General features: G+C 36.4%; 1 protein-coding gene across 3 annotated transcripts in view; it reads right to left on the bottom strand.

Annotated features, from left to right (window-relative positions):
• COL12A1 (collagen type XII alpha 1 chain) overlaps nucleotides 1–23,584 on the bottom strand; it is a 118,903-nt gene that overhangs the window by 74,023 nt on the left and 21,296 nt on the right. For 2 of the 3 annotated variants that reach the window (XM_059400141.1, XM_059400140.1), the window contains exons 11-17: nucleotides 23,118–23,390; nucleotides 19,390–19,662; nucleotides 17,472–17,744; nucleotides 8,215–8,487; nucleotides 2,206–2,472; nucleotides 1,549–1,741; nucleotides 560–681 (exon numbers count right to left, since the gene is read on the bottom strand). The exons of the other annotated variant lie outside the window; for it this stretch is intronic. In XM_059400141.1, the coding sequence (XP_059256124.1) occupies nucleotides 560–681; nucleotides 1,549–1,741; nucleotides 2,206–2,472; nucleotides 8,215–8,487; nucleotides 17,472–17,744; nucleotides 19,390–19,662; nucleotides 23,118–23,390 (1,674 nt within the window). The remainder of the gene's footprint in view (nucleotides 1–559; nucleotides 682–1,548; nucleotides 1,742–2,205; nucleotides 2,473–8,214; nucleotides 8,488–17,471; nucleotides 17,745–19,389; nucleotides 19,663–23,117; nucleotides 23,391–23,584) is intronic. 3 annotated transcript variants of the gene reach the window in all.

Genomic DNA, 23,584 nt, shown 5'->3' with positions numbered 1-23,584 from the left:
TCTACTCTTTCTTTATTAAATGCTGGAAAATGTTGGGAAGTAAATCCTATCCACTACTTCCACCTCTAAGAACATTCAAAACTAGGTTCATGCACATCAAAACTATAATTGTGGTAGGAGCAGGAAAATCCGAAGGGTTTATGTTACCATGTTGCTTCCCAAGTCATGGTTATCCACCTACTCATAGAACACAACTCTGCTTGCTCAGCTCAAATAAATCATTTCTGCAACTACATTTACAAAATAAAACTGCGTTTTAGTCATCAAAAGAGAGAAAATGTATATTTATATTACCTATCCATTGCAAAAGCTCATCTTTAAATAATACAGTACTGTGTAACCAAGGTAATGCTGACAAGATAGGCCTTAAAAAAATATTCCCAAAGATATACTTAGATGGATGTTCGAAAGTATGTGTTTAGGCATGTAAATTATTTAAATGCATTTTAGTATAAAATGTTTATAGCTGCTTTTCACCGTGTGATTAACCTAATAGTTCACATTTGAAATAGTTTCATAATATTAAGATTTCCTAGGGTAATATAATTCGATCTCTTACCAGAAGATAAAATTGGCATTACAGTTGTGTCAGAAAGGGTTGTCATTTCTTGTCCAACAAGTGGCGAACTTTCTCCTCCATCAAACATTCCAAAAACATTTACTTTATAGGTGGTACCTGCCCTGAAATGTTAAAATATATAGTCTGTATGTATACTGGCTCAAGTGGTAGCATATGTGCTTTGTTAAAGACATTCATCTTGATTTACATTCATTTACTTAAAACAGGTTCTAACACACTGCTTCTAAGCACTGGGCTTTAAGAAAATAATTTAAATGTTGCATGTTGCAAGGTAACTCAAGTCCTCGACACATAGTGGACTCCGTAAATTTCATCTTCTCTAATCTGACAAAAGTAAATAGTGAGGGTTTATATAGATTTCAATATTGGTGAGTGAATGATTGAGACAAACAAACTTTCCAAAAGGCAATGCACAGTAGTCCATTCTTCCTACTGTAATGAATGTAGGGTGCTGTTCAAACTCAAACTTCCTTGTTTTCCACTGCACAGCCTGAAGCGAGACCTTTAATCAGCCCACCCTTCCCCAATCCGGCCAGCTGGCACCAAGCACAAAGTCCTGCTTCTCTCTCCCATGGCCCACCCTGGCAGGAGACTCATAATCAGCATCACAGCGTGAGTCACCTGGACCTTTCCAGAAGGCACAAGAACCCCCATACTTCCACGGACCTGGCTAAGGACAAGCTGCTTTAAGTGAAATTGTATAATATAGACATTAATTTTTAAAAAGCAGGATGTTATTGAAAAAATGCCATTCCTGCTCCCTTAATAACAAAAATCATTAAAACATTACAAAAATTTCTGCTAGCCTCTGAACCCTAACCTCAACTTCAGCAAGTCCAAGAGAGCAACTTCCGTTGATTCTAAACCCTCCACTAGCAAACAGACACCCAAGCGATTATCTGTGGAAGGCCTACTAATTTTCATAAATTATTAAATCTTTTTACAAAAACAATATAGTTCATTCCTACCTAAGTTCCTCCAGAACAACTGTATTGTCGTATGGTCCAACCACTAACTCCCCCAGTCTTCTGTCATCCCCTGTGGGGTGAAACGTGACCTTATAACCCTTCACTTCCCCAGGGGCAGGCTCCCAAGTCACTCGGAAGCTCGACATGGTTGGGTCAGATGTTTTGAGATTTCTGGGTGACTTAAATCGAGAAGCTGTAAAGATAAAAGGATTTTAAAATATTATCCATAAGCCTAAGCTTTGGATTTTTTATCCCCCCCTGCAATAAGAAATTGAATTAGAAATATCTAAGTGATATACATGAGAATTATCACATACACCACACTTCAAATTGTATATTTATCACATGGGTTAAGTCAAGTAGCACAGGATATAATACTCAATAAAAATCCTGATAACCAAGTGCTACCCAAGTGAATACATAAATAATTCTCACAACTGAGAAGATTAGATTAGCATTAGAACATTAATATGTAGAATCATTTTACCAGGAACGTGGGTGGTAAAAAAATAGAATGCTACTTAGGCATCCTATCTAATTATTATAATTTAATTTATTATAGAATTAATTTCAGACATTTACAAATGAATAGATGTATGAAAACCCTCCTTTAAATATAACACTCTTCCCCACTCCCAAAAAATTATTATTTTATACCTGTTGTGCCTGATCCTTGCCTAAGCTTTCCTTCTCCTGTCTTATACATTGGGAGAACTGTGATGTCATATGTAGTCTGGGGTTGAAGTCGTTTTAACACTGTTGAGGTAACTGTGGGTGGCACTTTGGCAACCATTTGTCTTCCACCCCCACGGGGGCGATACACAACCCGGTAGTTGATGACTTTCCCAGGTGCTGGTTTCCAGGTAACTCTCATTGTGTTTTCCGTTTCTTCATCCACTTTTAAGATTTTTGAATCTTGGGATACTGTGAAATAAAAGGAAGATGACAATGTATACCATGAAAGAAGATAAATATGTCTACTTTCCCATTTATGTGAAAAAAAAAACAACTCTGGTTTCTCAAATATGTACACTGTGTTCTTGTTTAGCAGTATGATCTCTCATAAATTCATGATGGCGTGTGAGCCTAATCTCAGTGAGATCACAGTAAGATGTTTTCTCCCTACCTAGCTAATAACTAAAAAATGGAAGTTCTTATTGCACGGATTTCCTTTTGCATTCTAGGGACTTTAGTAAAGAAAACATCCATTTCCGGAGATGAGCTCTTCAAATTTTTATTGTATTTCCAGCTGTAAATAATTCTTGTGGTTATCATACTGTGGGGAATACTAAAAATCATGAATTTAGGGTCAGAAATATCATTTGGGTCTTTTCAGAAAAGGGTACAGTCCATAAATGACTATTTTTAACACTATTCTTTCTGACAGCCACTGTCATATAAAACTATGAACACAAAAGAGTAGGAAACTCTAACACATAAAAATATCTCAAGAGCTCTAAAGATAAACTGGTACACATTGAATGTTTTAGGAAATGCTATATGTAAAAAATGTTTCATAAATATATATATTATTTATTAAGTAATTTTAGTAATATCTCACAATTATCAATAACTGTATCAGAAACAGATCATCCCATATCCACAAATAGCCAACACACATTTCTTTCTTTTTACATAGTTAGAGTTTATAAGCAAGATCATTTCACTCAGTTCAGTAATCTAATCTTAACTTTTAGAGGTCATAAGCATTTTCTATACAAAGACAGTAAACTGAAGGAAATGCTGCAAAGAATCTTTCTTAACCGTATGAGAAATTTTCATGTTCAAAAAGGGAAGGACCGGGGCGCCTGGGTGGCTCAGTGGGTTAAGCCGCTGCCTTCGGCTCAGGTCATGATCTCAGAGTCCTGGGATCGAGTCCCGCATCGGGCTCTCTGCTGAGCAGAGAGCCTGCTTCCCTCTCTCTCTCTCTGCCTGCCTCTCCATCTACTTGTGATTTCTCTCTGTCAAATAAATAAATAAAAAAATCTAAAAAAAAAAAAAAGGGAAGGACCACTTGAAAACTAAAAAATCTGAATAAACTAAATATAAACATATGTATGTATTTGTGTAGATGTGTATACATATGCACATATATATCAACATTTTTAAAACATTGGACATTGGACAATATAGGACAGTGATTCCTGAGAGATAGAAAAATATGACAGTGAGATTTATAATTGTTCTGGCTTATTGCTTAAAGGGAATTTCCAGCCCCAGTTTAGAAAGAGAGAAACCAGATGGAGCCTGGTGATCTCACTCAATTGAGGAGATAGTTTTGTGAGTCAGGGGAGTCCAAGGCATCTAGAATTGCAAAGCAGATATTGGAGAGGAGATGGTGTAACAGAGGGAAGAGCTCCAAAAATCTGCAAGAGGTCTTCCTGTAGTCTTCAGCCCAATACTAATCAGTGCATATGCATGAGGAAACTATACAAAACCACCCAAAAGGAGCAGAAGGAACAATTAATTCCTAGAGTTCATGCAGGTCCCCAGTAATGACCCAGTAATGAGGCAGAGTTATCCCTAAACTAAAAGATCCTCTGGTTCAGTTCTAACACAACTTAAATGGAAGTCTGAGAAAAATTAAACTACTTCCAAGTAACTGACTAAATCCCAGAGCAAAACTTAAGGACATTTATAAGAGTGTAAAAATATCTGGCACCCAGCACAGTAAAATTCACAAAGTCTGGCGTCTAATAAAAATTACCAGGCACGCAAAGAAGGAAAAAATATGACTTATGTTATAGGCTGAATGATTGTGTCTTCTCAAAATTCATTTGTTAAAGTCTTAACCTCTAACGTGATAGTCTTTGGTGATGGGACCTCGAGGAGGTAATGAGGATTCAATAAGGTCGTAAGAGTATAATACTAATCTGATGGAATTGAAATCCTTATAAAATGAGGAGGAGACACCAGAGCATGCTATTACCACCACCACCCCTCACGCATATGCAGAGAGGAGGAAAGGCCATGCGAGGATATAACAAGATGGCCATTGGCAAGTGAGGAGTTCTCACCAGAAGTCAAATTCTCCCAGAACTTGCATCTTGGACTTCCAGCCTCTAGAAATGTGAGAAAACAGATTTCTGTTTTTTAAGTCATCAGTTTCTGTTATTTTGTTATGGCAGTTGGAGCTAAGACGACACATAAGAAGAAGAAAAATCAAATATATAGAAGCAGGACCAGAAATGGCATATAGGACATAATTATTCACAAGGGACAGGAAAACAGCTGTGACACCTATATTCCAGACATTGATGATGGCAGAAGAAACAGAAGACATGTTAAGTAAAGCCATAGAACATATAAAGAAAACTCAAACCAAACTTCTAGAGATGGAAAGTACAATATCTGAAATGAAAGATACATAGGATGGTATTGACAGCAGACTCAAAACTGCAGAAAGAAACATTACTGAAACTATTAGCATGGTAATGGAAACTATCTGAAATGAAATGCAAGAAAAAAAAAAGATTGACAAACCAAACTGTGGTTTACTGTTTGGTAATTTCAAACAGAATAACACATGCATAATTGGAGTACCTAAAGAGAGTAGGGGTGTAATAAATAAAGTATTTGAGAAAAATAATAGTCTAAATAGTTTCAAATTGTGTAAAACTATAAACTCACAGATCCAAGAAACTCAATGAACTCCCTAAGCACAAGAAGCACACACACACAAAAAAAAAAACCTACATCAAGCACCTCAGAAGCAAACTGCTTCCAATCAGTGTTCAAAAGAAAATCTTAGCAGCTATGCAAGCATAAGGTACAAAATATCTTACCCTAGTTTTAATGGAAAACTTTGGATTTTAGGGGGGACAGAAAGCCTCATTGGCATCCCATGAGTAAAAACCAAGATTTTTCACCTCCTTGACATATGCCACATACTATAAAATGGTGCAGCATTCACACTGTAAGTTCTTTTCATGTTTTAGAAACTTTCACGAGATGCTTTCCAACACCCACTGCACCTCAGCTAAACCAGCTGCCATAAACTGGAAGTCCAATAGATAGGCTCTCATCTGCTGGCTTTCTAGCAACAATCCATGGTTTTCATTGTATCAACAGTCTGTGTATCATATTGTTGAGTTTTAGGTAAAAGCAATCCTGAAAATATTCCCAAAATGACCCTCTGGAAGTCTATAAGAAACTCTAAGAGTGTGACCTAGTGACTCTGCCCACTTATCCATACATTAGGATCATCTGCCACTGAAATACCACATCTGACTCAGATTTCTCAAGCACTTTCTAAACTGCTATCGTTCCCAAGAAGAGAGCAAAATAAGGCACAACAAAATGGTAGCAACACAAAGAAAGTTTCTTACCTTCTCTCTTATCTGCTTAGATGCTTGAGCATTTCGCATAGAAACAAAACTCAAAAAAAAAAAAAAAAGAAGTTTCATTCCTGCCTAATCCACTCCAAATTTTAAAAAATGCCTTTTTCTTCACTTACTTTTAAAGGTAAATCAATCAATTAGCCAAGAAATACAATTTCTTAGAGGTTCAGCTTCTTAGAGATGAAAATTTATTTACTTATTAGGATTTATACTAATATATTTGCATTTGGCTAAAAGAAATCCTTTGTGGAGATTTTCAATCCCAAATATATATCTGAAGACTTGGTTTTTTTGGAAGAAGACACAATAGAGGAGAATTTTTGGAAAAGCTTCCTTCTAAATATATATACTTTCATAACTGCTCAACCACATGAATTGTATCTTTACTCCTACAGATAAATTTAGCTAGATGTGTCATATCTGGCCTATAATTTCTCTTTACAACAAATAAATTTCTGCCAGATTCTTAAACTACAGCAGCCAATATATTCAGACACGAGATTTCGTTTACTACCAAGGGAACCAATCATATGACTATCTGAGAAATAGGCCTTTTCACATATTAAATTTCAAATGAGGAGTTTGATTTTTTTTAATCCAGTTAATTTTGACACAGATTTTTTTTAAAGATTTTTTATTTACGTATTTGACAGGCAGAGATTACAAGTAGGCAGGGAGGCAGGCAGAGAGAGAGAGAGGAGGAAGCAGGCTCCCTCCTGAGCAGAGAGCCCGATGTGGGGCTCGATCCCAGGACCCCGGGACCATGACCTGAGCCGAAGGCAGAGGCCCCAACCCACTGAGCAACCCAGGCGCCCCAATTTTGACACAGATTTTAACTTAGACACATCCCACTGAGTTTGCCAGTGATTTAAAAAAAAAAAAAGGAGCGCGCCTGGGTGGCTCAGTGGGTTAAAGCCTCTGCCTTCGGCTCAGGTCATGATCCCAGGGTTCTGCGATCAAGGGTTCCGGGATCAAGCCCCATAACAGGCTCTCTGCTCAGTGGGAAGCCTGCTTCCTCCTCTCTCTCTCTCTCTCTTTCTTTCTCTCTGCCTGCCTCTCTACCTACTTGTGATCTGTCAAATAAATAAATAAAATCTTAAAAAACAAAAAAAAAAAAAAAAGAGAGAGAGAGAGAGAGAGAAGAGTTCTTCAGACAACTCAGACCAAAAGACTTCAACTTAAGGACAACTGAAAATCAGGATGTGGGGCTTATCTGAAATTGCTCACGGCACTTCCCTCTCCCCTCCCTTACCAGAAGAATACCTCAATCCTTCTGTTTCTTTTTTTTTTTTTTTAAGATTTTATTTATTTATTTGACAGACAGAGATCACAAGTAGGCAGAGAGGCAGGCAGAAAGAGAGAGGAGGAAGCAGGCTCCCTGCTGAGCAGAGAGCCCGATACGGGGCTCGATCCCAGGACCCTGGGATCATGACCTGAGCAGAAGGCAGAGGCTTTAACCCACTGAGCCACCCAGGCGCCCCTCTATTTCTTTTTAATAAAAGGAAATGCAAGAATGTTCCATCTTGTTCCCTTTTCCTAAAACCCTCCCAGAACAAAAGGAATCAACTTTCCTCCTATAAATTCTTAGAAATGCTTATATGCTCAACAAACAGCTTCTTAGGGAAGAGAATTAAGGAATGTTGGCACAGCTTTCACCAACCAGCTGATACTAAATGATTATAAGTCATTCAAAATTATTCATGAGAAAGAATATTAATGACATAAAGGTAAATCTGAGCCACCAGAATATTGAGTGGACTTTTGATTTAACCTTACCAAATACAAGAGGGATGAAGTCAAGTCTCTAGGACTGGTCTTGGGTATATAATAATCACAGTCTCAGTAGCCACTCTCATGTATCAATCAACTCTAAGTGGCTAGGCACTACGCTTGGTGCTTTGATCATTCTCATTTCATTTAATCCTCAAGACAACTCTGAGACTGTAAGCCACAGATAAGGAAACTGAATTTTGTCCAAAGTCATACAGCTATAAATGGGCCTATAGTCTCTTTGTCTCCATGACTCCTGATCTTTTCACTAGTTGAGTTTCTTATCTAGTTGACCATCCTATTGGGAAAAAAAGGCAGAGAGAGAGAGACAAATATAGGTAGTTGAATAGGATTCAATATTTCAAAATATGATATAATTTTTATACTAAGTGAACTAAATGAACCTGAATTTAAACCACAGTCTTTAAAGGTCTTAATTTTTCATCCCCATTTATCATAGAACAAAAACTAAAGACAAGTAATTACATTGTCACTTGAGCTGATAGACATTAGGTAGCACCAACACACGCCTAAACACACTTGTGATGTTACCTACATTCAGTTGTGGCTTCTCCATTTAAAGGTTCTCCTTCTCCACTGCTGTAAACTGCGAAGACTGAAACCTTGTATTTGGTCTCTGGCTGCAGATTTTCTATCACAGTATGAATTGCATCTCCAGGAAGACTTTTCTCTCCAGTCTCAATGTCATCATAAAGCGACTTCCATGAGACTCTGTAACCTCGAACCATTCCTGGAGCGGATGTCCAATATGCCCCAATTGATGTGTCGGTGATATCCTTAGTAACGAAATCCGTAGGTGAACCACGTTCTAGAATAGAAATTAAAGGGTAATCATTTTTCAATGTCTACTAGATATGTAAATATTCCTTCATCCTAGTGGTCATCCTAACTTGCTGAACTCAAACTCAGTTTGTCTAAAGTTGCCCATTTCTTCTTTCGGAGCTATCCATCCTGTTCTGTCAGTGGACCAGATTGAATGAATCAAACTCTAGAATCCTTTCTGATTCCCACCTATCACCCTTATCTCCACATGTTCATTCAGATGGGAAGGCCCTTCAGGACAAGAATGCCATCCAAACATGAAAGATTACATGACGAAAAAATTTGTTCTCCAAAGGGAAAAAAGGCATCTAATCCCAAAATTTCATCCTGTGTCAGTCTACTTTATAACATACCCCATTGTTCACAAAGATCTTTACTTCTTTACCGTCATCTTTTACTCTCTGATATAATTTAAATAAGCTCAGTGTCAGTGTATGACCTATGACAACTGCAACAATTTCATATCACTTGCTAAAATTAATTCCATCATTATTTTTTGGCGAAAACTCTATTTGCTCATGCAATTGAAAAGGAGAAGTACAAACCTCCAATACAGCTAAACTCTGATGAAATGAAAACCACCGATTCTTCTGGAAAACTTTAAAGCGATTAGTCATCAAAACAAAACATACCACTTGTTCTAGCTGATCGAAAATGTCTGCTTCTAAATTTTGGCTCTTTCAATTCAAAAAAAAGAAAGAAAGAAAAAAGAAAAACTACAACCCAAATGGAAAAATATGGAAACCTCAATTTAATAGGAGGCACAGATGTCTTCCAATAAAACCCTCACTTTCCATCATTTAAATATAAGGTAAATACACAGGTCACTTTATATTGGCTACCTTTACTAGGGTTCATGCCACAGCATGACATAAACATAAAACTATCTGCTTCTACAGCATATGTTTCACCAGTAATTGTTGTAAATTGAAGCAAATGATATATAAAGCTGTTACAAGATTTCTGAAGACTATTATTTTACATGAATTAAAGAGTAAAAATGAATACCTTAAAAATACTCATAATTAAGCCACTAAATTTCAACATGAAGAGTAAAGATAATGATAAGTAAAAAAAAGAAAGAAAGAAAGAAAGAAAGAAAGAAAGAAAGAAAGAAAGAAAGAAAGAAAAAAAGAAAAAAGAAATCTGGGTAGACAGAAACCTATCATATTGTAGGATTTAGAGGGGAAAGATAAATAAAACAGGAGCTGGGCATCCTACCAGACCCCAAGCACAAATGGAAAATTCTAACTCCATTATAAATAACTGTAACTGCTGACAGGACATCTCATCTCTGGAGGGAAATTAGTTACATATTTCACTGAAACCGAGAATACTTATTTTCAAGAGAATACTGACTTTGCTCCCTCAGTATGTGAGGCTAATTTTCACTTGAAGGCCTTCTTTCACTGTATGGGCTATTTAAATGGTCACATATATTTATTTTTTCTCTATATATGGGAACATAAACAAACTATTCCTTTGATTCAGTTTGGTTGTCGTCTTTTATGTCTTATTTTGTTTTGATCACTGATATCCCAGCAACTGGTCTCTAAGTTTTAAAATGGGCAGCACATGTTTTCTTTGTTTGGTGTACACCTTTTTTTTCAATATGCCCCTTCTAAAGAGCCTCAGTTGCAGTTAGAAATTGCAGCCATTGTAAAATCATTGTACTTGAAAGTGACTGAACTTAAAATGAGCTAAAAATGGCATTGATGACATTCCAAGAAAGTCTAAGATGAAAAAGTTATCGAGACTGTGGGGATTATGTTCCATATTAACAATGGAGGAGTTTACAATCATTTCCACTTCTCCTCTGCTTCAAGATTGTGTTTCTCAGCCCATTTTCCTCCCTACTTTCTATAGCGCTGAATTTGTGACATTATTTATTTCCATGACAACAGACATCAATCTCACAAACACAGGCTAATGATTCCACTGTGAGAAAATAATAGGAAAAGAATTGTGGTTGAAGCAAAAATATATTCACAAAGATATTTCTGGGCTACAAACAAAAGGAGCCTAGTTCACTACACATGCATTCCCATGGATTTTAATAAACTGTTTTAACACTCTCAGAACCTGTAAAGCTGGAACAAAATACTAGTGAAATTTCAATAAAGATGTTTGCAAGGTTTATGAGTGTCCCAAATAGAATGGGTTAAAAGCACTTTAAAAAAAAAATGAAGTATTAACTAAAAAACATTCTGAAGTTCTAATTAATGGCGTGACAATTATAATTCCAGTGAGCACTGAGTAAATTTTAAATTACAGAAAACAATCCTCAAAAAATTATAGAATCTGCCTGTGACATCCAAAGGCATTATATACAGACACTGGCATTGCAACATTCCATGTTAGTAACAAAGAAATATGGAATCCAATGAAAGAAGAGAGGCATCTCTATCCAGAAGCCAAGATTGAAAAGACAAACTGTTTCAACAAGCTTCTTATGTGTCAGTCAGTCAGTTTGATAAGAACATGACTAAATATTAAGTTTATACCATCATCAAACACATTGATAAACATTTTTTCTCAAAAAAGCTAGAGGGTTGGGTATTCTACCTGCTGCATTACACCCACGAATTTTGAAAATATGATGTACTCATGACAAATAAATTTTATCAGACCTATAAACCTTTAAAAAATATTTTTTAAATGGAATCTTGGCTTGGGCAAATATTGGATTACAAAAAAATGAAGCAGTTGAATTGTACCCTGTAATACAATTGGCAGGCAGTGAGTGGCCAAGCTGGTCTTAAGACCTGGTGTATAACTAGCTGAATAGGCCACCGGCAGGAGGCTATGTAACCTCCTAAGGCCTTGGGACAAAATAAATGGACTAGATTTGAAAGGATACACAGAGTAATCACCTGGGATGCCAAAAGAGTGGGCCCTGCCCAAATCAACTAAACTGAAATATCTGGACATACACCTAAGCACTGATACTTCCTAAAACATCTTTCAATCTCTGTTATGCTTGGGACACCTAGGGCTCAGTCTGTTAAACATGTGTCTTTGGATCAGGTCATGATCCCAGGATCCTGGCATCGAGTCACATGTCAGGGTCCCTGCAAGGAGCCTGCTTCTCCCTCTGCCTGCCACTTCCCCTGTTTGTAGGCTCTCTCTTTATCTATCTACCTATCTCTCTCTCTCTTTCTCTCTATCTCTGACAGATAAATAAATAAACAAATAAATATCTTTTTTTTTAATCTCTATTATTCTCATTCCCCTACAATTCTTTATTCTTTTCTCATTTCTTTCCTTTCCCTTCTTTCTGCTATTCCTCTCTGAGGCCTAGGGAGGCATTTACTTGGAAGATCTGATTGGTCGGTGCAGGAAGAAACCCTCATGCTTGCTTTCACTCTGACATGAGGCTCCTTCAAAATCAGGACAGGTGCGGTGAGGCAAACCTGATCAACATCGTTGGGCCCAGGGTTGCTGCATGGAACTGTTTTTAGGTTTATACGTTGTGTGGATGTATGACCACACACGACTAATTGCCCTTTAGTCGAATGTCTCAAGGCTGACCTTCAGGGACCTGAGAAGTTGATCAGATCTTCTCATGACATCCTTTCCATCCCATAACACATGTGGGATGTTCACCGCTCTCTTCTCCCCTTCATCCTGTTTCAGAAGGAAATAGCTCTCAACACATGCTTCTTGTTCTAGAGTTGACCACATTTTCCTGTGAATGAGGTTCAACTCAAGTGGTATCTAGCCAAGCATTTGTTTTGGTTTAAAATACTGAATTGGAGGCTCTGCCCTCAATCTAAGGAACTCTGGACATCCATAACAAAGGAAGAGATTATTTGGCTGAGTTTGGTTAGACTGAGTTTGGGAATCTCTTTTTAGAGAACCTGGGAAGGAAAAGAAAAAGAGAAGAAGAAGAAAGGAAAGATGTCTAAAGACAAGCCTATAGCTTCTGCAGAGGCATTACTGTGTCTCAACAGGGGAAACCATTGACGGGTCCAATGAATAGGAACCAAATCCAGTAGTCTTTTTGCCCCTTTGTCACTGTGCTTCCCAGAACCTGCATCCACTTCTGCTCTAGCAAAGGCGCCCAACTTGCTCAAGTTCCTCTTTTTGCTCTCCCCCAAGACTTATAAATGTTTGTTTTATGATGTTTCAGTTTGTTCAGGACTTCACATAAGTGGCATTGTTTTCAATAAATAAAATGAATAAAATAAAATAAAATAAATAATAATAAATAAAATAAAATAAAATAATAAGATAAAATAAATTAGAACCTGTTTTCTGCTGTCCTGGGGTATACGCCTATGCTTTGTATAGTATTTTAATTTCCGGTAATAGAATTTCTGGCAGTCATTTCAAATAAGTTCTCTTCTATAATGATGGTATGCCTTCAACTTTACCCTTCTCAATAGTTTCCTTAGCTTTCTTATTCTCCCTGGTATAGTACCAGTATAGTTATAAGGAATAACATTCTTTTCTGTCATATATTAAAACACAAAATCTATCAGTTTTTTAAAATTTTGATACTCAGCCTTTCTGCCCTGATTATGAACCATATTTAGATATATTCAAAAGTCATTTTTCTCATGCCTGCTCACATGTATCTCTGAGCTACTACTGTGAGAGGTAATTTAGACAGGTGCATTTCTCATGATCTGAACATCCACAAGGGGTTGATTTCTACTTTTTTCCACATACAAGGCCAAAGAACTAATGCCTCATTTAAGTAACTTTCCTATGTTTCCTTAGCCCTTTTCCATTTGCTTTCTGAAAAGCAAATCATCATCCAATTCAAATATAATTAAAACACAAATTAGCCAATGATGATAACTGAAAAATTAATCATAATGAAATGAAACTGTGTAAATTGTTCCAGTCGGCTTTCATTGAGTTTCACATACCACTTTCAAAAATAGAAGTTAAATTGAAAATGTAATGTAAATCCTCTTCTGAATCAATTTGTCTTTTCCGTTAGAGCTCAGCTCAAAAGTCATCCAACTTTCCACAGAAGAATAGAGAAAACCTGCTTCCACGTTTATGTGGAAACACACTTGATTTACAACCCCAATGAATTAGAATCACCATTCCAAAGTACAAAGTTCACTATCAATAAGGAACAACTACATGAAGCAATGCATAGTTCTTGAAAACCTCTTATCAATTAAATCACCCTTCAACCTCAAAGTCTGTATGAGATTTCTTCCGTAATTGTTATGTCCCCAATGTGATTTACATATTTCTCCGATGAGCCATTAATGCACAGGAAAGGAAATATGAGTTGCTGTTTGGCAATTGTGCTAAAGCTCCCCGGAAATCTCAGCCTTGTTAAACCCAGAATGTATTATCTTTCAAATTATGAGATAGCAGTAAATCAAGGGAAACAGAGACCTTATTTAGTCCGTCTTGGAGAGGCCCCATGTTACTCAACATCCTGCAGAGGAATTCCTATGATGTGCTAAAAACCTCATTGTAACAAAATGTCAGCAGAGTGAGCTTGGTTTGATGTACAGGAAGCTGTCCCTGTCTAGGACATTGGCAGGTTGCTATAGCAACTAAAACAAAGGAAATTTTAAAAAGTCATCCTTTCCATAGCCAAGAACCAACAGTCAAAAACAAAAAGAACCATATTATTCCCAAACTGAAATTTTCATTCATTTGTGGTAAAATCTCAGAATTAAAATGAGCATTATTCATTTCAAGGTTTATAAGAGCAGGTTTTCCTGTCTCTACACACTAACAATGACAACTAAAAGCTCTATCATGACCTCAACTACACTTACATGTACAACAGTCCTTTAGTAATCACATTAAATCTATTTTAAAAACAACACGGGGGGGGGGCAGGAGAGAGCAACATAAATCAAACGTAATAGTTTGTGCTCAGATTCCTCTAAAGTTTGGATCTGAAATAGTAATAAACACTGCCTTTGTGATTCTATTTCATACAATACTAGAGCAAACCATGAACTTCCCCAATGCCAGTTCTAATAAATCTCTCTTCCAGGGACAGGGGAATTTTCTGATCATTGGCTACATTTCAACAAACTAGGAAATAGATTCAAGTTAGGGACAGTTATAGAGCACAAGAAATATGTTGTTTTTTTCCTGTTTGTTGATTTGAATAGAATGCACTTGAGGCCATCTATAAAATTTTTAACCTACAGAATGCTCCTGCCGGCTGAGCCATGCCACTGGATGGAAGAAACATTCCTTCAAGGTCTGCTCTTACCACCTTCTCTCCCAAGAGAAAAACAGATTAGAAAAACAGCGGCCCTCAAAAGCAGTTGTCTGGCTTGGTTTCTGGCTTTCCATTCCCTGCATTTACCATCATATCCTATTCCTGTATATGGTATGTGGATTTGGCTAAGTTAATACAATAAAATGAAATGGAATAACCAGGGGCTAAAATCTTCTACTATTTTAATTTAGTCACAACTACGCTTTTACATATTTGTCAAGTTTACCACACATAATGCAATGGGATAAATGTGTTCATAAAATTAGGCTGGCAGCATTTTATGTAATCCTTCACTGTAGTAAAGAGACTTGGTACAAGTGGAAAAAATGTATTATGACAACTTATTTATCAATTAACTATAGTTAATCATCTTGCATCCCTCCTTTTAGGAAATGGGAAAATGGTAATTTTTTAAGATTTCTTTTACTACCTATGTATCTCACTTAGAGGTAATTTCTGATCAAATAAGTGTGTGTGTGCACATGGGTACATAGTCACACATGCATACACGTTGGTAGATTTTCTATACTACTTGCAAAGCAATAAACAGTTCAGTTCAATTATAAACAGTTTAGCTATACACCAGAAAAATCAAAGCCTGTAGAATATGCTTGCTGTTAAATTAAAATGTGTATTCTGTTTTCTAAAGATTAATATATCATTCTGAAGAAAAATGCCTAATTTTTAAGCCCAAGTATGAATATATTTTTTTTAAAGTAAGAAAATGCAGAAGAATATCAGAAGGTTGAAAGGTTCAAGAAGAAGGAAAACTATTAAAAGCATTTCCAAGATATTCCTTACAAGAGAGAAATTATCACAAACAAGAATTACCTACAATTATTCTGGAAAAAACAAAAGCTCAAAAGTTTATCCCTAAAACAAAATCCTGTAAACAATCTATGTTGAAAGCCTTTGGGAAGCACAAGAGAACGAGAACTTCAAAAGGTCAGAACAGAAGAACAAACTTGTCAGAAATTCTGGATGTTGCTCTGGATACAAGGATCACATGCTTTACTGCTGGATTAGGTGTCTGTAATTAAGGCAGTTTCCACCATTACTTCTTATTATTTCCAAAACACTACTGTAGCTGATCAATATTTCTTAAATACTTACTTACAAAAGCCATATTTTTAGATATCGATTCTAAAGTGAATGTCATTTCCTCCTGATGAACTTTATATACCTATAGCATTTTACAGTTTCCGAAAAGTTTTGCTTACAGTCTCCCATTTGATCTCCATAGTAAATCTGGGATGCAGAAGCCATGATCATCCTCTCTTTATAGATGGGTAGACTGAGGCTCAGAGGGGTTAAGGAACCATTTCTTTTTTTTTTTTTTTTTAAGATTTTATTTATTTATTTGACAGAGAGAGAGAGAGAGATCACAAGTAGGCAGAGAGCCAAGCAGAGAGAGAGGGGGAAGCAGGCCCCCTGCTGAGCAGAGAGCCCGATGTGGAGCTCCATCCCAGGACCCTGAGATCATGATGAGCCGAAGGCAGCAGCTTAATCCACTGAGCCACCCAGGCACCCCTAAGGAAAAATTTCAGGTCACATAGCTAAATAATAAAACCAAGACTCTTCTAGTAATCAGTATTTTACACACTGGCATTTAATCTTTGATTTAAATCATCTTTTCAAAATAAATTTCATTGATTATTAAAAGTAAACTCTTGATTATTATTAGAGATTGAATTGATTAGAATATGTTTTGGCTATTTGTTTTTAATTCTTGACTAAATCTTGTACTTTTAATGGAAACTGCCTAATGTGGGCCTTGTCCCTATTAATTGCAACATCTACAAGCTCCAAACGCCTGGATCCTCCAAATTTGACAGATATTTTACCTAAAGTCACTGTGACTTCGCATCACAAAAGATACTTCAGATGCATTTTCTTCCTATATTTATGTTAAATAGGTCATATAAAAGATGGTGATAACAAGGAATCAATGCCTAATTTCCCATTTAGATCCCCAACTATGGTACTGACTCATTATCTTAACCATCCACTGATACTTCTTTTTAACATCATAACATTCTTATTGTGGCTAGGTTAAATTTACATTTTCTCCCTCTTACACAACTTATTTTGTAGTTGCAGTGAGTTAAATGCAAGCCACCACTGTATTTCAAAAGATTCTAAGAACTACAAAGCCCTCTGACAATTAAGTCTGGAAAACCAAGGACACAGCTCCAGTCTTGGTGGTGGTTCTCACTAAATACTGCATTAACTTCAAACTTCTAACACAGAACTGAATTTCAGAGGTCATTTAGAAGACAAACAGAACAGAAATCGGGATCCTCTTATTTTTCAAACTAAATGCTTTTATGCATGGTGAATGAGAGACTCAGAGTCAGAAAGGGTTCCTGTGTGTTCCTAGTGATGGAAGCTGCTGTGTTACTGTGGGCAACCCAAATCCTTTTCATCCACAGATGTTTCCCAAGGTGGCTTCTCACTCTGAATGTCACACACCTATTCTCCACTTAACCAGTCATGGCATTGAGAACATATTTCTATGGCCTTCTAATGCACTCAGCTCCTCAGTACACCTCTCCCTGATCAAATTTAATTTTTTACAACGGCTTACATTCTACATCTCTGAATAAGAGGCAGTTTTGTAGTTATTTACTTTTCAATACAAATTCCTTTTAAGAGAAAGGATAGCACATTTCTAGATTTGATTCTCCGCAAACGTTTTCAGCTTCCTAAATGCCATCACAAACTCAGGGATTTCCATAAAACATGACAGTTATTACCTTCCAGGGTTGTTCCTTCGCCATGAAGGGTATCTCCAGCCCCGGATGCGTATAAGGCCGTCACAGATAAGGAGTATTGCGTCCCTTCGTTTAATCCTCTCAGCACAGTACTGGTCGTATGTCCTCTCACAGTGACCTCTTGAGTCTCACCCCCTGCCGCTGGGACGTATGTGATGAGATACTGTTTCACTTTCCCTGGTGCCCCAGTCCACGATAATTTCATAGTTGATGTTGTAGGGTCAGACACTCTTAAGTCTCTTGGGTTCCCTCTAACTTCATTAAAGAAACAACAACATCAAAATTCATTATTTAATAAAATGACTTAAAAAATACTTGGTTGCTTTAAGTGTGTGTGCACGCGCGCATGTGTGCATGGGTGTGCGCGCATGTGTGCGTGGGTGTACGCGCATGGGCATGGGCATGGGTGCGCGCGCTGCATCAAATTTATATCTTGAGTATGACAGCAATTTCAACTGTTGACAAGCAACAGAGCTTCAGCATTTCTAAACTGGGCCTTGAGTGTTGGGAGAAACAAAGCACAAGGCATCCAATTGCTCTTCTGTATTTATGCAGGTTAGTATCTTTTGCATTTCTTTGTCATTAAAAACTACAGTCCTTTCCCTGAAAGTGAAACGAAGAGCTACAGATTATAAATACATTGATTAGTATCACAATGTAGGTTTTTTACCACCTCTAAGAAAGCCTAGATATACACCAATGTGATAAAAATAGTTAATGATCAAATGCTAACCCTAGAAAAAAAAAAAAACTTAAGAAAGGAAACAGCCCGAGTGACGTCTTGCCTTGAGTAAAACTCAGGGGCTACCTATCCCTTTGCAACTATGATGTTCGGCATTTCATGACTTTTCTGGTAGAGTGGTCATGTCATCTCTGAAGGGTCTGAAGTCACCCAACCCTGTGACACTCTCCACTGGGCATGGAACAGCTAGCCACTTTTACTCTAGAAAACAGAAAGATGAAGAGTCACTGGGTCTTTTTATGGTCCCCACACAATGGGCCCTATATCCCCAACTAGAAAGAGAAAAAAGAAATGTAGTGATTTCCTGCAGGACAGAGAGGAGGAAGAAAGCAGATAGAAAGAGAAAGGGTCTCTGCAGGAAAAGCTATTTAGCTAGGTTCCCCCAGGAGGGAAGCAGGGAGCAGTGATGGAGGACAAGTGGGGAATGGATATTCCTTATGAGTGTCTGCCTCAGATGCACTGCTTATCAGCAGCATGACTCAGTTACTATTTAGTATCTTTAGCCTTGATTTCCTTATAAAAAAAGGATAATATTAACAATTCCATTGACTCTGTGCATGGATCAGATGAGATAATATATGAAAAGCTCTTTGCACAGAACCTGACACAAGTAAGTACTCAATAACTGTTCACTATTGCTAATATGTTGTTGTTGTTGTTATTTTTAACTTTAAAGATAGGGAATAAAATGAAAATTAGAAATGCCTTAATTTTTCTCAATGAAATAAATATTAAACATTAATAATTTGTAACATATATCAGAATTTATCCTGGGAGTCTGACTATACCATTTAAATAAAAACAGGCTACTATTTTAAAATCTTCCTAAAGAAGTAATATCTAATCTGTTTCAACAGTACATAGCAGTTTGATTTTTAACCCCTAATAATCCTTCAATTTATATTAGAATATTTAATAATATTATTTTTAAAATAATATTTAGGCCATATGATAGCATTTGAGTCCTATTGACACAAAAAATTGCTGTCATAGGTAAGTCAAAAATTTGAGTAACCCACTTCTAAAAGGACTACCATCCAAGATAATCAGATAATTGAGACAGTATCTCATGGCCTGTAGTGTCTGGATAGCTGCCTACAGGACCCCTTAAGGTCCAAGATCTGGGTTGTTACCATACAGTCAGCATATTTCATCTACCTTCTTCCGTGGCTGCATTTCCAGTCAACGGAGAACCAGGTCCCGAGAAATATTCAGGAATTACAGATACTTCATATTTTGTGTCTGGAGTCAGGTTCTCAAGTGTTATCCTCCTCTGATTGGCAGGGGTGGTAACTTCTTTGCTTTCTCCACCAGCAACTGGTTTATACATAATTCGGTACCTTAAAACTCTCCCTGGAGCTTGAGTCCAGGTGATCTTAAAACTGTCTGTAGTTTCATCTGTCACCTTTAGGTTTCGAGGCGCTCCTTTTACTGAAATTGGTTTAAAAAAAAAGTTTATTTTACATAAAAAATACAAAACTAAGCCTTTGATTACTAAATTATAACATTTCTCTAAACAAATCCAAAGGCAGTTTTTTTGTTAAACATCCTAGTTATAGCATTCATTTAGCCAGATATTAACTAGATGCTGAAACAACAAATACTCTATAATATACGGAAAGAAACTAAGTATTGTTGATTTTTTTAATCAGATAAAGAGGTACCTAATAGTAAACTTTTAAAATCATAAGTACTCTATTAAGTAGTAAATACATATTGACATAGAATTCAGGAATAAAAATACTTCATTTCTTGAAATATAGGTAGGCAAAGCTTTCCTTCTAACTCGATTTTTTCCCAGAAAAGTAGGAAAATAATACCTAACACCCAGTTCTACCATATTTACCCACTTGAATCTGTCCAGTCAGTTCCACAGCTAACTTTTTAATTATATAGTCATTTGACTTGAAGAATAGTTAGACCAGACCCAATAATTGGGCCAAACACACTGTATTTAGTGAATGCCAGCAGAATCTAAATCTTTAAGTTAAACTGCAATGGGGGTAATGTACACTGACTCACAATCTTAAATGAGCCTAAAGGAGAACATCATTTGGCTTTATAGACAGTAAACATGCTTAAATTATTTATTTATTTAAGGGAAAAAACTGTCCATTTGGACCACACATTCAGAAAAGATGAAATAAAGGTTATTGTCTTCTCAATCCACTGGAGTGAAAGCACAGTGCAATACATCGGCATTTACCTCACATATAATTAGAAATTTATCTAAATAGCCAACACATCAGTAGACCACTTCAGGGAGAAAGAAAGTGAATCCCTTAAGAAAACCAATGGCAGTTGGCAGACTTACACCCATGACTCATTTTAGATGGCAAGGAAAAAGACTAAATTAGCCAGAACAAATGAGGCAAATAAACTGTTGAATTTGAATATAGTAATTCCCCACCCCTGCTTATCTGCAGGGGTTATATTCTAAGATTTCCAGAGGATGCCTGCATTCACGAATAGTACTGAACCTTATTTATAATATGTTTTTCTTATACATAACTATGATGAAGTTTAATTTATAAATGAGGCACAGTAAGAGATTAACAACAATACCTAATAATAAAATAGAATAATTACAACATACTGTAACAAAAGTTATGTGAAGATGGTCTCTCTCTCAAAATATATTACTATACCCCTTCTTGTGAAAATGCCTACACGATGAGAAAAAGTGAGGTGAATGATGTTGACATCATGACATAATGTTAGGCTACTATTGACCCTCTAACAATAGTCAGAAGGACAATCATCTACTTCTGGACTGTTGTTGACTATAGGCAACTGTAATCACAGAAAGTGAAGCTGAGGATCAAGAGGAACTACTTTACTAGTTTTGAAGCTGAATGTGTAATTTTGAGCCTTAGATTACCCAATAGTTTAAAAAAAAAAAGACTGTGTATAGGATTATTGAATTGGTTAAATGAAATAATCCATGGAAAGCAATTATCCTAAATTATCCTAATAACTGACACATAAGCCAGAGCTCAGTAATTGTTAGCTTAAGAAAGGTACAGAAATCAGAAGCTTCCTTATTTATTAAAGAAAGTGTAAATCTCATATTTCACTCAGACAGTAGAACTGGAAACGCATTACCAAATGCTATTGTTGAAGCCCAATGAACAAAAACTAGAGCATATATGAATGTAGTTGGCTTTACTCAAAAACCTCCTGGACTTAAATTTTTTTCTTGAGATACATTCCCATCCCCCTCCCAAAGTGATGAATGAAAAGGGGAAACTTCATCAAGTAACAATATGCACATTACAGAGAAATCATCAGGAAATCAGAAATATGAGGGTGCCTTGGTGTCTCAGTCAGTTAAACGTCCAGCTCTTGATTTCGGCTCAGGTCATGATCTCATGGGTCTTGAGATCAAGTCCCACATTGGGCTCTGCACTCAATGGGGTGTCTGCTTGAAGATTCTCTACCTCTGCCCTACCCTCCAGTCATGCATGCATTTTCTCTTTCTCAAATAAATAAATCTTTAAAAACAAAAAAAAAAAAAAAGGAAAATAAAATATCTAAATATGGACTTCCACATTATTCAACACAAATATCATAAGGAAAAAAGTCAACCTAAGTCATTATTTTATTGGCGGGCCTTCAGATAGAAATATACTTAAACCATGCACAAAAAGAATAGATCAATCTTATTTTAAAAATCTTTCAGAGAAAAAATATTCTCTAGCTTTCACCAGCAAGATACGCCAATATATGACTTTCCTGTTAGCAAACTCTTCTTTGTAACTCTTAATTTCCTCATGCATCTGTTTCAGCTTCTTCACCTATCTCCAGTAAAAACAGAGAAAAATTGACATGCCTTTTTTTATTTGTGATATTTATCTTGAAGAGTAATTACCTAGTCTTAGTCTTCTTGTAACCACATTCCTTGGTATCCTTTAAATGTCAAATGTAATGAAACGTATCAGAAAGTATTCAATTCTATCAGTAAAGAGGACATATCTAAACAAATAATGCTTAAAACATTTGGTAAAATTTGTACACTCATGTTCTCAGCAGCATTATTTACAATAGCTAAAAGGTGGAAGCAACTTCAGTGTCCGTGGATGAGTGGATAATCAAAATGTGATATATACATATAATGGCATTCTCTTTTGGCCATAAGAAGAAAGGAAATTCTGACTCAAGTTATATGGATGAACCTTGAGGTCATTATGCTAAGTGAAATAAGCCAGATACAAAAGGCTGGGAAATTCCACTCTTATGAGGTACATAGAATAGTCAAATTCATAGAAACAGAAACTATAATGGTTGTTGACAGGGGCAATGGGGTGAAGGGAGGGAGGGTTGGGGAACGAAGAGTTATTTTTTTAATGAGTACAGAGATTCAGTTTTGCAAGATGAGAAAAGTTGTGGAGATGGATGATGATAATGGTAGCATAAGAATATGAATGTACTAAATGCCACTGAAATGTATACTTAAAATGGTTAAAATGATAACTTTATGTTATGTATATTTTACCACAATTTTTAAAAAGAAAAAACATGTGGTAATGTATTTGCCATCACATCCATCGATAAAGTAAACAAAATTCAGAAGTATTTGAACATAACACTCTGGAAATATGGGGCAGAAAAATCTGGCCTTGAGCAGTATTTCAAGAGTTAGTGTCATAGTTATTAACAGTTCTCTACACATCTTAACCTCAAATTCATCAAAATAAACCTATGAGTTTTTTATATAAAAATTTTTTCACTTTTTAAAGAGACTTACGAATAGCTGTACTTTATAGATTCTGAATCCTACAAAGGCATTCACCATCTCTATAAAGGAGATAGTTATTTCAAATTGTAACTTGGTTCTATAATAAATTGCTAGTTTTTGGAAAACCAGGTCTAAAACCCCATCTCACCTTCCACGGTGGTCTCCTCACCACTTAAGGGAATACTAAAGCCATCCTCATACTCTGCAGTCACATTGACTAAGTAGAGGGTCTCTGGCTTCAGGTTGCTGAGAATGACACTGGTGCTGGACGCCGGCTCCACCACTGTAACCTCATCATCCCCAGTAGCTTCCTTGTAGGTGATGTGGTACGAAAACACATTTTCCCCAGCAGGAGACCAGTTAGTTTTGAAACTGTGAGAAGTTGTCTCAGAAAAACTAAGATCCTTTGGAGGCACATAAGCTATTAAAAAAAAAAAAAAAAAAAACGGACACAGTTAAAAATGTTTAAATCTATAAAGCAAAAATGGACCTGATGACTATGTTTCTGAAATGGCTTATGTTCATTGGGGGAATAGTCATGGAGAAAAATGTACTGAGTAAATATTCCACATAAGACCACTGAAAGAAGGCCTCTCATTTACAACCCTACCAGGA

This window comes from Mustela nigripes, chromosome 5 (genome assembly GCF_022355385.1).
Source record: "Mustela nigripes isolate SB6536 chromosome 5, MUSNIG.SB6536, whole genome shotgun sequence".
Lineage (NCBI taxonomy): Eukaryota > Metazoa > Chordata > Mammalia > Carnivora > Mustelidae > Mustela > Mustela nigripes.
Note: the sequence above shows the minus strand (reverse complement) of the source record. Positions and strands in the feature narration are given on the sequence as shown.